We start from the raw sequence: 15,251 nt of genomic DNA, 5'->3' as shown, positions 1-15,251 counted from the left end.
AGAAAGAATAGCTAAATTGCCTCAGATAGATTTTAAAAATATAAATAATATATAGTGATTGATTCTAAATAGCTACACATGAGTAATGTTAAGTACTACCAACTGTTTGAATGAATGATTGTAACGAATGAATATAATGTTATGTAATGGAGCTCATGTTTATGTAAACATGCACAATTCAGCATTTTGGCTGCAAGGCATTGTTTTTTAATAAAACCATCATTGAATTGAATTGAATTGAATTGAAAGTAGTGACGGCATACCAGTAGTTTGATTGTTTGCAATTTGAAGCTGATTTGGATTTCATTCTGACTAGAAAGATTTAATGCACTAAATTCCAGTTGTTAGCATTGTTATCATTACTTAGAACTTGCATCAGGAAGCTATTCGTTTGATATAGATTGCTATATCTAATACAATTGCCATTTCTTTGAAAATCACATGGCAGAAAGATCCTATAGTATGCTATGTCTTAAGGCACCTTGGAAAGGCATGATTGATAATGTGCATGAAAATTGACAAATAGGGTGCATTTGGGTAGATGAAACTTATCAAGCAAGACACCTTAAAGCCCCACTGTACTGCTTATAGCTAATTATGCCCTCTAAATAGCAAACAATGACTAATTGGTGCCTGTTAGTCCTCCATGATCCCCTTTTTCTTATGTTAATTGAGAGCTCATTTGATAAGATAACCACCTGTCAGTGACCTTGCAGGGAGGTCTATTCCCCTGGTCAAACAAGTGCAGACAGGCTTTAAGGGAAACCTAATTTGCAATTTATGTTCCCATATACCAGCATTGGATCTTTTTTTTTTCCCTCCTCAATACAGTCCATCTGGAGGCATTCCAGACAGGCCTGTCGAGGCAGAGCTATCCCATACTGCCAAAACAGATATATCGCTTGCAGCGGAGTGACCTGCGGCTGCGAAAACTGTCTGCTCGCGACAGACGGGAAGTGTGAGGTGGATGCCGTTACGCGCCAACGTGTGAGAGTGATTGGTCAGTGAGTAGGACGAGTGTGACAAGCGAGTATGCTCAGCTGTCTGTGCTGCAACGCAAGGAGTTTGTCTTCAAACACTCTGCCTTATTTCAACATGCCGCCGCCGCTGCGCTTGCCTCACTCGATCCTCCATGAGGAGGTGTTTTAAAGGTAATCTTGTATTTTAGAAAAGCATGATGCTCAAACAAAACTGTAGTAAAATCACTCCAAATTATCAATCATGCTGTAGACACTATTCTGGATGTTAAAATTTGATGGACCTGCAAAATTGTACAGATAAATTTAACAGAAAAACAACTTGATGAAAACCAAATATCTTACAAAGCACCAACATGGATATGCACATGTAGGACAAGGTATGAAATCATAATACCAACAAACTTGTTTTCTTACCTTTTCCTTTCTTCGCTCATCACTCAGCAAATAATACATTTCTTCTTAATAGGCAGTTTTGTTCATGTTCTTGTAAGTTTCAAGAACAGTTTTGTGTGCGATAATTTCTTTCTTTTTCCCCTCCACCAGAACTCAAAATCTCCTTTTACCTTTGATGGCAGGTAGCTAAACAGTTGAAATCAATGAAAATCAACCAGAATCATACATGATACAGCAAATATATATTTAAAAAGAAAATTACAAAAAGAAAAACTCACCTGACAGAATAGTTCATTTGCATCTTCTGAAACCACTAGAAGTGTACAGCATTCAGAATTGGTCTGTTTCTCAAGCTGTAAGAAAAACAAATTAAGAATGAAAAGTAATGAAATTGTATGAGATTATGTAACACTCTTCTTAGTTAATATCATTAAAATGCTGACATGGTAATTATAATCATTACTCCTACTTTAATTAGCAAAAATTATGATGATCATATTTGTTGTCATTGCTATAAAGCTCAAATTCCTTTATTCAACATTAAAAGGATAATCACTCTTTTAAAAAAAGAGTGACATCAGTTCTCACCACCTCACTCTCTTCTGTTCTGTGTAAAACTATACATATATCTGATCAGCTGATATCTAATGCTGATATGAAACTGTTAACATTCTGAACTCAGCATCATCTTTATATTAATATATGAAATATTATTCATACGAAGAAGATAACTAGAGAGAGAACAAGTGAGTGAGAGAGAGAGAGAGAGAGAAAGAAAGAAAGAGAAAGAGCGAGGAAGAGAGAAAGAGAAAGAGAGAGAGGGACAGAAAGAGAGAGACAGAGAGAGAGAAAGAGAGAGGGAGAGAGAGAGAGATAGAGAGGGAGAGAGAGAGAGATAGAGAGGGAGGGAGAGAGAGAGCAACAGAGAGAGAGTGTGTGTGAGAGAGAGAGAGAGAGAGAGAAAGGGCGAGGGTTGTCTGCATTAATGAGATTAGAAAGTAGGGCTTCTTGTAAGAATTCAATGTTTATACATCAAGAAACACCGAGTAGTATTTCAATTATTAAAAAAAAAAATTATTCTGGATATCATTATAATTATAATTAAACATAACAGTCAAAGGATGCCCACAAAAAAATTGAAGTCATCACATCACTGTAGCATGCTTGCTTAGTGTTTGTATTACTAAAGGGCAGCTTAAGCACATTTGATAAATCATGTTCATGTAATTATTTACTTATCATGCCACAGATAAATCCTCTTAAAAAGTTTGATATTAGAAGGAAAAGAAAAACCTTCGAGGAGGGAAACAACCTGTCGTTGCTTCAAGCAAGTTATATCATACTTGGACTGAATAGGTATACCTCACAAATGAAATACTGAAAATACATTCTATTCTATTTCAGTAGAAATTTTTCATTTTTGGTTCAGTGACCGATTTAATTCCATGTTTAAACCCTGCCATACTGTAGGGAGAAGAAACAACCAAATTTAAATTATACTACAAAATTGTACTAAAACAAGAAGAAGAAAACAAATTCATGCCAAAAGAGATAAAAGTATGTAAGCTGTTAAAGTTATTTCCCTGTGAAGTACTGAACGCCAAATTTAACAACAAGACTAAGAAGTAAAAACCCCAAATTTAAGTCTGGAAGCACCGTTTTTGATGACTGATTATATGGGGCCTGTCACCACGAAATGAGTCCAGTTGGTCAAAAGTTTTATTCCTGTTTTTAAGTATTATATGAATCTACATTAAGTAAGCTTTAAATTAAGGGGTCACACATTAAAATTGATAAATTATATCCAGAAATATGAACAAAACCTAATTGGACTTTATAACAATGGGATTACCCAGTTTTGAGATAATTAGGTGTAAAGTTAATGATGCGTAACATATTATAGTCTGATCAACAACAACATAGCAACAACACACTTCCCATCATTCGATTTCAATGAAACTTTCAACAAACAAAGAAATAATAAGTCGATTTTTGGAAAAATCTTAAATGTGGTAGGTGGGTCAATTTTCAGTACATACACACTATACATCGCTATTACTACGATTGAGCCTAATGCTACACTGGTCTCATTTCGTGGTGACTGGCCCATATGGCTTTGGTATAGAAAGGGTTAAAGGCAGAAGCCTGATTAGATTGAAACAGACTGAAGCTGAATGACATCGGTTAAAATAATATCATAATGTTATTGGAAAAAAGGTCAGCGTATCGGTTGATAAAGAGCTGCACCAAATTGGAAGGCAATTATCATCGGAGAGGGGAAAGTTCTGATGGTACGAGGAGGGTTCATGAGGGTGCGTGGAGGGTAAGAGGAATGGAGAGAGAGAGAGAGAGAGAGAGAGAGAGAAATATGAAGCAGAATGAAGCAAAATGGAGCAAGAGAGAGAGAGATGTGAGGCAAAATGGAGCAATAGAGAAAAAGAGGGAGAGAGAAGGTTGAGAGGAGGGGGAGGGGCGGGTGGGGGAGAGAGAGAGAGAGAGAGAGAGAGAGGGGGGGGGGAGAAGAATAAATATGAGGGAGTGGAAAATGAGAGGGAGGGATCGAGGAAGAGAGATCAGCCTCATCTTTTGATTAATGAAATGAAACATTCATAGGAAGAACAAAAATAGGGAGTGAGAGAGTGAGAGAGGGAGAGAGGGAGAGGGAGAGGGAGAGGGAGAGGGGAGAGAGAGAGAGAGACAAAGAGAGAGAGAGAGAGAGAGAGAGAGAGAGGGGGGAGGGGTACAATGGTAATGATAAGCAAAAGGATATAGCCAGCAAAAGGAACAGTATGGGTTATGCAGACATATCGTCCTTGTTTTCACGAAATGACGGTAGTGAGGAAAATCGTAACGCAAAGTGAATGCAATTTTTTTTCACTCCCGTCACTTCGTGAAAACAGCGACGATATGGATGAAAAGTAAGAGGAGAAACGAGGGACGCAAGCTGAAAATGGTAATGAAATTGGGAGAAAGAAAGGGAGAAGAAGGAAGGTAACAGGACAGAATTATAAGGAAGAAATAAGGAGTAGAGGAAAAGAGGGGAGAAAGAGGGGGACGGGGGGACGGGTAAGGACAGGAATTAGAGGGGAGAAAGGGAAGATTGAAGACAGAGATAAGAGTGGGAGAAAGTGAGGAAAAGTGGTAAAAACATGGGAAAGCAAGATTATTGAGGAAAAGAGAGGGGAAGGGGATAAATTCAACAACATAGGGATGATAGGTAGTAAGATAGCAGGAGAAAATAAGAATACAATAATACATGTTCATTCATGAAGGAAAGCCAGGAGTTGAAATAGAATGAGTTCAAGAGAGAAATTAAACACCCACGCTTTCTGAAAGAGAAAAAGAGAGAGAGAGAGAGAGAGAGAGAGAGAGAGAGAGAGGAGAAGGGGGGAGAGAGAGGAGAGAGTGAGAGCGAAAGACAGATACAGAGACAGAGACAGAGACAGAGAAATAAAGAGAGAGAAAGGGCAAAAACAACCCACCATCAAGTGAGAACTCGGTCGACTGTTAAAAACTTAAAACCCCTGCCATATACTGTCAGTTACTGGCACTCCATTTATGAATTTCTTTTCACAGATATATTGCTTTTCTCCCTTGACTCTCTTATTATAATAAGGAGGATGCAAAATCCTCTTCAATATTCCTTAGAGTATGAAATTGTTTCCCCTTAATTGGAAATGCGCATAAATACATATCAAAGCCTATTCGAGCCTGAATTCATATGATATATACAGGGGCTGTAGCATGTATACGAACTGCCTGTGCATGGTGATGAAAATTCACCATGATCTATTGGCATGTGGGTATTGGGGGTGCATGCATGCTTGGAATAAACTTAAAGTGAACTGAATGCACAGCTGGATCCCCCTTTTCTTTCCCTCTTTAAAATATGATTGAGTTACATGTAGTTGGTATCCAACTGATTTAATATTTCCAATGCACATCAATTAATAATAGAAAGGCATATATCAATGTTCGACAATTTCAATAACTCTCCAAAGTCATATATAAATTTCCTTGCAGTCAGGTATTAATGTCATATTTTCAACAATATTTGTACACAATTTTATGAACCATACATAAATTTCATAAAGAATCTTCAAAATAATTGATATCCAGAATTTATTTTTTATTGCTTATCTGAAGTAATAATATTGGATACATCTATAGCTCTCATTTCCACCATGCAAGGTGCTCACTAAGTCCAAAAAAACGTTATACAGCTTCTTTTTTTCATTTAGATGTTTTATTGATATCCAGCATTTATTTTTATTGTTTTTCTGAAGTAATAATACCACGCAACATTCTCACTAAGTCCCAAAAATGTAAACAGCTTTTTTTTGTCCATTAGAGGGATTGAGTATTTTTGCCTCCGAATTTAAACAAAATGCGGCATTTAGCTCATGCTGAAATCATAATTATGAGCCCTTAAGTCAGTCAGAAATCCCATGACTTTTACAAGCCGATCACAAGTCTGATTATTAAGATATTTATGATTGGAAATAGAAATTAAAAAACCACTTTACCAATGTTTTATATAACACTGCAAACTATTGGGGAAAATGAGTACCGGTGTGGTAAAACCAGTCACTTAAAGATTTTTACTTTTTTGAGACACTTCATGATATTTTGAAGCGCAATTCTTTTAGGGCTTCAATGTAACACCATATCATATACATGTACACTGATAACACGCAAGGCCATGCATCTCAGATTTGTAAAACTGGACACATTGTTAAACGATGCCTTTAAGATGTTATCAAGTTCAAACCATCTAAAACATCAAATAACAATAATAACGAAGTCTTCTATAGCGTCGGTATTTGCCAGCTCAGGTGCTCATGGCTTGGTCTTTTATAGTAATTTACAGCACGTATCAGACAAACCCCGGTGGTCTATGTATCAAACTCTTCCGGCTTTTAACGAGGGTTTTAGTGTTCCGTCTCAAGTTGAAGTTGAACCACCTCTTTCGGAGTGCAAACACACGCCGTTCTCAATCAATCAAGTGTAATAACAGAGAGGGGTATGGTGTTTATAGTAGCCCCTAATGGGCTGATAGATGTGGCCTTCTCAATTAGCCCAATTCAAGATCCAATAAATCACCCCCTATCCAGCAGGCTGATGCACTCTCGATCTATGGCTTCCCCGCGCAAAAGACAGTGCATAGGGATGCGTTATAGTGTTAAATAGAATTGAATTTATGTAATTATGTATCATTTTTGACATGACATTAAATAAGTTAACTTCTGGTCATGTGATTGCATTGTGAAAGAAACGGTGTGGAATCGATCGGAAAAGGGTGATCATCTGGCATATTAGTATTGGTGTGTATTCTTAAATATAAATTAGTATACTAAAAAAATGAATAGAAATGAATTTTGAAAAATCCATATCATACAGAGTGTGTTCAAAGTGAAAAAGGTAAATCACAGTTTTCATGTGGAAAAAAAAAGAATTTAACTCAATTATGATTATTCCCCACCTCCTTCCACCTGTTTATCTTGTAATCTATGATAAATTTGACTGCAATTGTAATGTAATAGTTCCAAGAGCTAAACATTCATGTGGCAGTTGCATTGTAGTCTAAGAATAGGATACTGTACAAAGTGTAATTGATCAGCTATACACATATCAGCATGAAAATGCTTGCCTCAGTCGATATCAGTCAATATCTAGTGCTGATGTTAAACGAGTAAGAACAATTGTAAATTCTGAAAGTAGAGTATCTTTTCGATATCAATTCAGGAAAAAATATAGTAAAAGCATACTATATTGTAATTTCATATATTACTACAGGTGATTATTTTCATAGTTTGGGGAGAAATTCACTGTTTGTCATTGGTGCCCCCCCCCCCCCCTGCCTAGAGAAAAAATAAGTAATTAATCACAAAGTGTTAATGATCATTTAGATACAATGGTTTACCCAATACTCTTTGCCAGGGAAAATTCCTGTGCCTCTGTGTAAGAATATGCATCAGCACGTTTCAGACTCTGACTACACACATCTCATCTGAATGATACCGATTTATAATTGTGTAAAGTTTCATTACAAAGATGGTAAGAGCATAGTTTCAAAACAAAAATGTTCTAGTGAGCGTTTAAAAGAAGTCATTAATCAATACGGTCAATAAATACTAACATGCAAATGCCCAGCCCCCCTCCTCGACCCCTACCCCCAAATGCTGCATGCCAAGTATTTGTTCTGACACCCAGTGTATGAATATGCATCCCCACCTTTCAGTCCCTGTCCAAGCATGTCTCGCCAGAATGATAACAAGCGCTTTATTTTTCTTTCTTTTGGGGCAGGAGGGAGGCTATATTGTGTTCAGTGATTTCCTACATCAAAATTTCATAACAAAGAATGTAATTGGCTAGTTTAAGTGTTTCAGGGCAAATCATGCTTTACCCTATCTATCCTTTTTCACTGCGCTCTCCCCCCCCCCCCCCCCCCCCCCCCTCCCCCTAATCATTTATTTGAAAGAAAAAATGTTGGTAAGAATATTTAAAAGACTCATTTATCACAAAGAGTCGGTGATCATTTCCATACAACTGTTCCCCCAATACCCCACACCAAGTACTCGCATGTAGTACTTCTGTGCACTGTGAAGATATGCATAGGCACACCATTCGGTATCTGTCTGTCCAAGCGCATAGATCTCGCCCCAATGATACCTGGCTAAGCATGCACTCAATGGGCCTCTGGGAGAACACACCGAGCCGAGGAGAGAAGAAAATTGGATCTGCTATCTCATGATACAATACAGGTGTTGATCCTCACACCGACTCAATCTTGGATTCATGATTAAATCATCAAGCATTTCTGAGATTAGGACGGATGCTTGCGCTGTCAGCGAGAATAAAGCATGATTTTAAGCGCCCCCTTCTCTGGGCCTTCTTGCATTTGGACAGTTGGAAGCTTCTCTCCGTTTTTGTTCGTCTATCTTTAGAGGAATTTACATGCAGGAAATGAATATGGCACCAGGCGATTGTCACATCCATTTAAGTATTAAATGTGCTGTTCCCTACGCCAACTTGGAAAATCTTAAGATTCATGATTAAATCATCGAGCTTTTAATAGATTAGGAGAGATGTTTATGTCAGTGAGAATAAGGAATACTTTTAAGCACCCTCGCCCTTCTCAGAGGCCTCCCCCCCCCCCCCCCCAACATTTGGATAGTCAGAAGTAACTGTCTATTTGGTTGGTCTATTTTACTGGAATTCACATGTAGGAATGGAATATTGCATAAGGCGAATGTCACATTCATTATGTATTGATCCTCACACCGACTTAAATCTTAGATTCATGATTAAACCATCAAGCATTTCAGAGATTAGGAGAATAGTATATGTAAGTGAGAATAAAGTATACTTCTACCGCCCCCCCCCCTCTCTCCTTTCCTAGTGACCCCCTCTTTATTCAGCCATACAGAAATCCCCCCTTCCATTTTTGTTGGTCTGTTTGAAATTGAATTGAATTGTACTGAATTGTGTGCATGGAGGAAAAGCAAAGTATGCTAAAAATATTTTCTCCAGATTTAGCCCCCCCCCCCCCTCCCATTCAGATCCTAGCCTCTTTATCAACTATGCTGGTCAGTTTTGAATTGGATATTGGATAGAGGTTAGAGCCCTTGGGCCTATTCTTGAGCAGCACTACGCGTATTAAGTGCGCTTATCTATGTGTGCGCACTAAATTAAGCCCAATAAACTTGAGATTTATTTGTCAGCCATACTGTCACGAAAAAATCTTGAATGAAATCTTTTTACATCAAAATACAAAGGTTCTAGGAGATTTGTAGTATTTTGTAGTGCTTTTGAATTCATGAAACACAGATAGCTTTAGAGTACACAGACATTAAAGACATTAACCAATGTCTTGTGCCCATTTTGATGTTTTTAAATTAAAATGGATTTATTAACATAACAGTAAAATAACTTTCAAAATACCACCCCAGAGAAAATCAAGATTCTTTGAGGATGAGATTGTATGGCCTTTGTTCAAAAATCTTTCTCAGATTTCCATATTAACAAAAAAATCTCTAGTCATTTCTATAAAACAGAATTGCTTTGGGGGATTCAACTTCTGCAATAAAAATGTAACAGCTACGAACAATTTGTTTCATGGCATTTCCTGTTCCAGCTAACGACAATCGATTAGGTCTTTCCAATCTCCGACAAATCTTAATTGCTCATGCGAAAAATTACCAAAGTGGATTCTGTCTCACGAGATACAAATGTGCCTAAATGCTTTTCTGTGCCATGGCTTTTCCTATCCATCTTTTGTCAAAAAAACTAAGCGGGGAGTAAAGAAAAAACAACAACAAACATGTTAAATCCCGAGAGTGCCCTATCGGCAATCTTGTGATTAAATCAAACTGCTGGGCTCACGTTTCATACTTTTGGATTGAATTGAATAAGTCATCTAGACACCTGTGCCACCATCATCGACGAGAGATTGGGCCTGTCCTCATCAGCTTGAGATTGCCAAATATCTCGATATTTGAACTATCCCGATCACAAATTATCCAGTTAATTTCGTCTTCGTCAGCTTGATGTTGCAATTAGCGGGATATTTGGTCGAGATAATCATCCCAAGATATCTTGGGCTAGTTTGCAAAATATCCCGTTATTTGTCCGGTGCGTCAACACCAGACCGAAGACTTGCACTATACGCAAACAATGAGCAAATTCGAGATCAAGTCTAAAGCTGACGAAGACAAGATTTTTAACTTCAGCATTATTTCCCAAATTAGAGGAGGCGCGATAGCTCAGTCGGTAGAGCAGTGGTTTTGTAATTCGGTGACCCTGGTTCGAAACCAAGGCAATGCGCTAGTGCCCTTTGGTAAGGCATTCATCTTCATTACCAGGTCCATCAGAGAGGACCAAAAGCCATTGGCCGTCTTGTTGCTTACTTACAAGCATTTATGCTTTCTTAGCAGCCAGGTAAAACAACCACCACCACCAATTAGAAGTAGCGGGCTATTTGGCAATCTCGGGCTGATGAAAACAGGCCTAGTGAGAGTCCGCCAGAATTACAACACGTGATTGATAGCAACTCGATGCCCACTTTGCAATGCCTACACTTCCCGCGTAAGAGGGCAGCAGGGGACACCGCCCGGCCTGTTTGAGTATGCCGCCGAGGAGGGCACAGCGGCGGAATTGGAATGTGCTGATTTTCATGTTTGAATGACTAGCTGCATGGTGAATGTATGGAAGCCATCGATCGGTTGGAACGGAAACGGCTATGACGTGCTTAAAAGCAGAATACACTGGCAAGGGGATTATATGATTTGTTTTTGATGGCTAGCTGCATGAATCTAGTAATTGTGCATAGGTCCAAATGAAAGAGGCGATCAATAACTCATTCGTGCTTGCAATATTCACCTGATAAAGTATGAAGCTGACGTTTGTTATCTAAAGGAATATATGCACATGTATTTCTTTCCCACATTTCTGTATTTGTTATGATGAGATACAAGTATCACCTGTTAAGAGCCTTTTGGCTCAAACAGGTGTATTGAAATATATGGGTTAACACCCTTCCTGCTCTCAAAGTCAACATGTTGACTGAGATGGTTTTTTTTTTGTCACGTGAGGTTTCATTTATCTTCATCATGATAATAACAAAAGGCTGCCATGTTTGCTAATTGCCTGAAAGGCAATATATGAATTTGTACAGACAAGCATATCATACGGATACAGGGATTCTTTACCTTCATTACTGCTATAACAAAATCCAACACTTCTGTGTCATAGGTGGTTAATCCTGTACAATAGTTCAGGGAAAAAATTACTTTAAAAATTTCGGGGACTACTTTTCAAGCTTGCTTGCATGAAAATAACACTCTATAATTTGTTTTGCATTGAACTCTATACAAAATTGGGGGGCTCTTTTAAGACTTTCGGGGGCTCTTTTGGGCATTTCGGGGGCTAGTTTGCCCTGAGCCCCCGTGTATTTTTTTCCCTGCAATAGTTGAACACTTTTCTTGCTGAAACAGGTATATTTATTAATAAAATTAATTTTGGACATTTTGGACAAACTTTACGGCACAGAAGGAGTTTCATCGTGATCCTGATGATAAGAACACTCACTAAATAAGAATTCACACTTTTATTATTGTTATTATTATTTGTTCGGCAAAATCTAACAAAATCATTGAATACAAAACAAGAGTTCATTTGGAAAAGAGTCACAGATTTCAGGTTACAGGTAGGGTTGTAATCCTGCAATTGCTGTAGGAGCGTGCATCATCATCATCTGCATCATCTGCATTGTCAATATATCAGCATCATTAAAATTTGTATTTTCAATAACCTATCAGTTCTGCAGAATAAATGTGTTAATCTATTTCATAAGTTTTGTCTGGGACTGCCGTTTAATCAAGCAATTTGCTTACAATGACAGTCCTTCTTCCACATATAAGTGTATAATGTTTGAGGAAATTTAGTATTTATGACAGTTTATCATTTTGTTTTGAAAAAAACAATTGTTATATATATATTTGCTTATTTATGATTTATTGTCAGAAAAATACTTATTGTACTTTATATTATTATTGTTATTAAAAAGACGGTGTACTGACTTCAGAAGAAAATCAAATCAAATCAAATAAAAAGCGTAACATGTTAAGAAGACTTACGTATCTGATGACCTTGAGTTGCATAGAGGCTGCATCTGTGTCATGGAGGTCAGCACACAGCTGGAGGATGGCATCGTCATGCACCGTAGAGCTGACCTGATGTTGTCCTTGGGGACCTCCCATGGCTACCCCGCCTCGCAGACGCTGCATACACACACCAATCTGTAGGGGGCGACAAACAAAGACGTTGTTTAGAGATCAAACAAGGTTTTTTAAACTGGATTAATACAGTAGGCTTGCGGGTGCACCATGTGAGAGAGAGAGAGAGAGAGAGAGAGGATTGAGTAGTCCTGAAAAGGACTCTCTGTAATCTTTCTTGAGGGTGTGTAGTCCTGAAAAGGACTGTTTGTGTAGTCTTGAAAAAGACTGTTGGTTATCTTTCTTAGCTTATAGTTCTAAGGAGAACTATAGTGCTTGGAGAGGATGAGTGGCGGGAGTGGCTCAACGTTTCGAACAGGTTGACTATCAGTCGTCAGGAGTGGAGAATAGTTGGCGTGTGTGAATTTAAGTTTGAGATTAATCATGCATGTTACAAATTCTTAGGATATTTCAGAATATAGACTTTTGCCACTTATTGCTGAAAACAAAGAACGACGCTGCATGCATACATCAATCTAAACGGGTCGAAAAATAAAGATGTTGTTTAAAAGATTAAACTGGATTAAAATGGATTAATCATGTATGATATAAATTCTTGGGATACTTCAGAATACAGACTGTCGCCAATTTATCGCTGAAAACAAAGAACGACGCTGCATGCACACACCAATCTGAAGGGGGCAAAAAATAAAGAAGTTGTTTAAAAGATTAAACTGGATTAAACTGGATTAATCATGTATGATACAAAAACTTGGGATACGTCTGAATAATAATAGTACATTCACAGCTTTATGGCTGAAAACAAAGAATTGGACCAGACCACAGTGCTCAATACCATTTTTAGAATGTCAGCATTTTACAGATGAATACTGAAAACCACATGGGCCTACATGTACTGTACATTACAAAGGCATACTTAATTATGTGTGCAGAAGAGATAATAGGCATACATAGTAGGTAACTGGCCTTAGCACTTAAACAGGGATCATCAATTAATTGAGAGGCCGAGCCCTTTCATGTGACATTTCAACAACGTGATGTGAGTGAGGAAATCCAACTCCAATTTAGGGGATTGCGCTTGGAAAGCAATGGGGGCGGGAAGGGACATTTTCCGCTCTAATTTCCTTGATGGCTTCCATTAACCTGTGTTTTTACAGCTAATTATGTGACATATTACAGTTCTATCATCATTAGTTTTGCCTGTGGGCTTCAGAGAGGCATAGATTGATATAGGAAGGTACTATCATTTAACATTTGTTACGAGGTAGCAGATAAATAGCCCATGAATAGACAACTTAGTGTAAGGAGTGGGTATAATGAGCACAAAGTAAGTAGAATATTCTATGCAAATGAAACACAGGGAGACAAGTTTTGAATTATTGTTCGTCCACGCTTAGCAACTTCAATAAAGTCCCAGAACATCAAGATGTAATTAACTGCTTGTATATTCTTGCTGTAGGTATTCGATATGTTTGTGTATGGAAGTTTTGCAATATTTCGCCCCTCCCCCCCCCCCCCAATTAAAAATAAATAATAATTACAACAATCATGAAAAAGAAACAAAGAATAAATCTCTTTGAAGTTTTTATATCATTTTTATTATGCACCCTGTACAAATGACAAAATCTGGGCAAGTCTGCTGCTCCAAGGGAAGATTTCATGCCTGTACACTGCATGCAATCGCACGTGTCTAGCTTACAGTATACTGGCCCGTCTCCTAACACTATGTTTTCACAAGCTTTCCCAATCCCCTGGAGTATTGGTTGACCCACATAGGCATGGACCCCGGTGGGTTGCTGAGGATCATACCTAGCGACTGCTCGTGAATTTCAAATGAGGGGCTACCCCCTCCCTCCCTGCCTCCCTCCCTGTGCCGCAACATATCCAGAGAATATCTCAATAACACAGTGTGCCACACCTTGCATTATGATACATACAGAGACCATGTGGTGTGTTATTACTTTTGAAGTATAGTCAAACTTGCTAAAGTGACCTTACTATAAAAGCCACCTGCTTATAATGACCACTGTTTTCTCCAGATGGCCTTCTTGGACAAATTTAAACTATACATAATTTTCACAGTTTATCAAGGAGTAAAATGCTATTGAGATTAGCTAGAATGACTGCTCAAGGTAAACATGAAAAGAGGTCTTTATAGGCAGGTGGTCTTTAATGTTCTGTAGTACTAGGTTTCAATGAGAAACCATTTTCAAGGGAAATGAAAAGTGTGGTCTTTACAGACAGGTGGCCTTCTGATACAGGTAGTTGCTATCAAAGCGGGTTCGACTGTAGTTACATGGCCTTTATAAACAGGTTGAAATATGCAGAGCATATACACGTCCGTAGTGTCATTAACCCAACCTACAGATTGGGTAGATTGTGAAGCAGGTCTATCATTTTTTTAAATCTCCAATAGTTTTATTTATTTGTATTACCTAGTTGAAATAGAAAGAGACACAATTCTGCCATCCATATGGTGCCACATACATTCCTCAAAAAAGAGGACATGCATAGGAACAGAGGTAACCCAAGAGAGTCAGAATTGTCTGTATCGCCAAAGAAAACCACAAATCTTACGTTTGTAATCTCAAACACACCAATGATACTGACCTAAAGTAACATCACTTCTTTAAACCAACATTGATAGCAGTAAGGTCACATCTTATACAGATAACAAAGCACACAAGAAAATTTTGCCAAGATCAAAATGTCAAAGGTTACATCTTACAATAAAACAAGCCTCATGTATATATTTATGGTACTTGCAATAAAGCCGTATATATATAAACATGTATGCAATCTGCTCTACTGCTGGAATCCTGGCTATTGCCTATGCACAGCTGGAGATCAAACTACGTAGTCTACAAGCATACAACAAACCAATGAAGTCTGATAAAATTACTGACGATGAAATAAAAGTTTTGATATACTATAACAGCCAGATTGGAATGTTTTTGTCAACTCTAAATGACAAATTGGCATTAGAATTAATCTATTACTTCTATTTTTAGTATCATAATCCTGCTTGTTGGGGTGACAAGTTCACACTACGCATCGTTTCTCTCTACTCCTCATAATCCAAATTCAAATCACACAGAGACCCGACCCTCTCTTGCATACATACATGTACACATGCCTTGTT

At 37.9% G+C, this 15,251-nt stretch overlaps 1 protein-coding gene across 1 annotated transcript in view; it reads right to left on the bottom strand.

The window, feature by feature from the left end:
* Positions 1–12,169, bottom strand: part of LOC115922298 (cGMP-dependent 3',5'-cyclic phosphodiesterase-like) — a 65,785-nt gene extending 53,616 nt beyond the window's left edge. The window contains exons 1-2 of the mRNA XM_030980929.1: positions 12,011–12,169; positions 1,652–1,726 (exon numbers count right to left, since the gene is read on the bottom strand). Of these exons, the coding sequence (XP_030836789.1) occupies positions 1,652–1,726; positions 12,011–12,160 (225 nt within the window). The 5' untranslated portion in view covers positions 12,161–12,169. The remainder of the gene's footprint in view (positions 1–1,651; positions 1,727–12,010) is intronic.
* Positions 12,170–15,251: the final 3,082 nt, after the last annotated feature.

Source organism: Strongylocentrotus purpuratus, unplaced genomic scaffold, assembly GCF_000002235.5.
Source record: "Strongylocentrotus purpuratus isolate Spur 01 unplaced genomic scaffold, Spur_5.0 spur5_scaffold_11, whole genome shotgun sequence".
Taxonomy (NCBI): domain Eukaryota; kingdom Metazoa; phylum Echinodermata; class Echinoidea; order Camarodonta; family Strongylocentrotidae; genus Strongylocentrotus; species Strongylocentrotus purpuratus.
Note: the sequence above shows the minus strand (reverse complement) of the source record. Positions and strands in the feature narration are given on the sequence as shown.